A 1,606-nucleotide genomic window follows, 5' to 3' on the forward strand; every position below is an offset into this window, starting at 1 on the left:
CAGGGTGGTCTCAATCTCCTGACCTCGTGATCCGCCCGTCTCGGCCTCCCAAAGTGCTGGGATTACAGGCTTGAGCCACCGCGCCCGGCCGCAAAATAATGTTTTTAAGTTCTGTCCAATTATCCACTAATCCTTAATTTCTATTTTCTCAACTTCATCTCCAAACACATCCCAAACGTGAGAAAGCTCGGATGATGCTTACACTGTCACAGAGCAGAGCACAACTCACAAACTGTGAGCACTTTAATTACTGTAATCAACATCATACTTGTACTTGCTATTTTTACTTCCTGGGCGGAGGAAGGTTTTATCATTTTGGCTAAGGGAATGGGGGAGGCTGACTTGAGACTCCTGGACATCCTGGTTACACTCACAAGACTGTGTGTGTGTATGCTGTGAATGTATGTATGTAGATGTGTGTATTTGTGTGTATGTATGTATGTGTGTATATGTGTGTGTACGTGTGGATGTATGTGTGTATATGTGTGTGTTGTGTGTATGTAGTATGTGCATATGTGCATGTGTGTATGTGTGTGCACGCGTATGTGTGTATATGTGTGTGTTGTGTATATATAGTGTGTGCATGTGTGTTTGTGTGTATGTGTGTGTGTATGTGTGTGTATGCATATTTGTGTATGTGTGTGTGTGCATAAGTAATGGAATGAGATCTTGAGCTCGTTTGCTCAAGCCAGGAAATGGGTAAAAGAGCAAGACTACACATTAACATCTGGGTCTTCCTGAAGAACCCTGGGACAGGAGCTCCCCATGCTGGTGCCACCCTGCTCCAGCCAGCTCACACTTTCCATTCGGCCTGGGGAGCATCCCTTCCCTTCTTCCAGCAGGGCTCCAGCAGGGCCAGGCTGACCTTAGAGAAAATCCCATTTGCCCTGAGGCTCGCTAATGTCACCTCTCAGGTGCCTGTGCCCAGATGGTCCTGTGCCTGGCCCTGGGCAGCCACGATTGCCTTTACTCCTTGTGACAAGCTGCCTGCAGAGTGGGCTTTTATCCCCTCTGTTGACGGCAAGTGACTCGCCTAGGCTGCCCAGCTAGATGCAGGCTGAGCTGGGACCCAGAACCTTTTCTCCTGCCCTACACTGCCTGGCTGAGGAAGGAACTCGCCCTCTGGAAGAGTATGAGAAGCCCAGGGTTATGTAGACCAACCCACTAGCCAACCAAAAGCTGAACATACTTGTTTTGTGCATTTCCGAATGTCCCAAAGGGGTCTCCGGCCATCCCGCCATCTCCAGTGAAGATGTAGAGGTACCCGTCATCCCCGAACAGCAGCTGACCCCCGTTGTGGTTTGAAGCTGGTTCTTTGACCTCCAGGAGTATCCTAAAGGAAGATAAGGGCCCCTAAAACTCAGCCTTCCACGCATGAGCCAAACACACAAAACAAGATCATGCTCTCTCTTCACAATGGAAAACACTTTTCTTTTCTTTTCTTTCTTTCTTTCTTTCCTTCTTTCTTTCTTTCCTTCTTTCTTTCTTTCTTTCCTTCCTTCCTTCCTTCTTTCTTTCTTTCTTTCTTTCTTTCTTTCTTTCTTTCTTTCTTTCTTTCTTTCTTTCTTTCTTTCTTTCTCTTTCTTTCTTTCTTTCTTTCTTTCTT

General features: G+C 46.6%; 1 protein-coding gene across 1 annotated transcript in view; it reads right to left on the reverse strand.

Moving 5' to 3' along the window:
• The window catches only part of HHIPL1 (HHIP-like 1), a 24,040-nt gene that overhangs the window by 17,765 nt on the left and 4,669 nt on the right, over positions 1-1,606 (reverse strand). Inside the window, exon 2 of the mRNA XM_011951586.1 lies at positions 1,190-1,333. Within this exon, the coding sequence (XP_011806976.1) occupies positions 1,190-1,333 (144 nt within the window). The remainder of the gene's footprint in view (positions 1-1,189; positions 1,334-1,606) is intronic.

Source organism: Colobus angolensis, unplaced genomic scaffold (assembly GCF_000951035.1).
Source record: "Colobus angolensis palliatus isolate OR3802 unplaced genomic scaffold, Cang.pa_1.0 Scaffold32, whole genome shotgun sequence".
NCBI lineage: Eukaryota > Metazoa > Chordata > Mammalia > Primates > Cercopithecidae > Colobus > Colobus angolensis.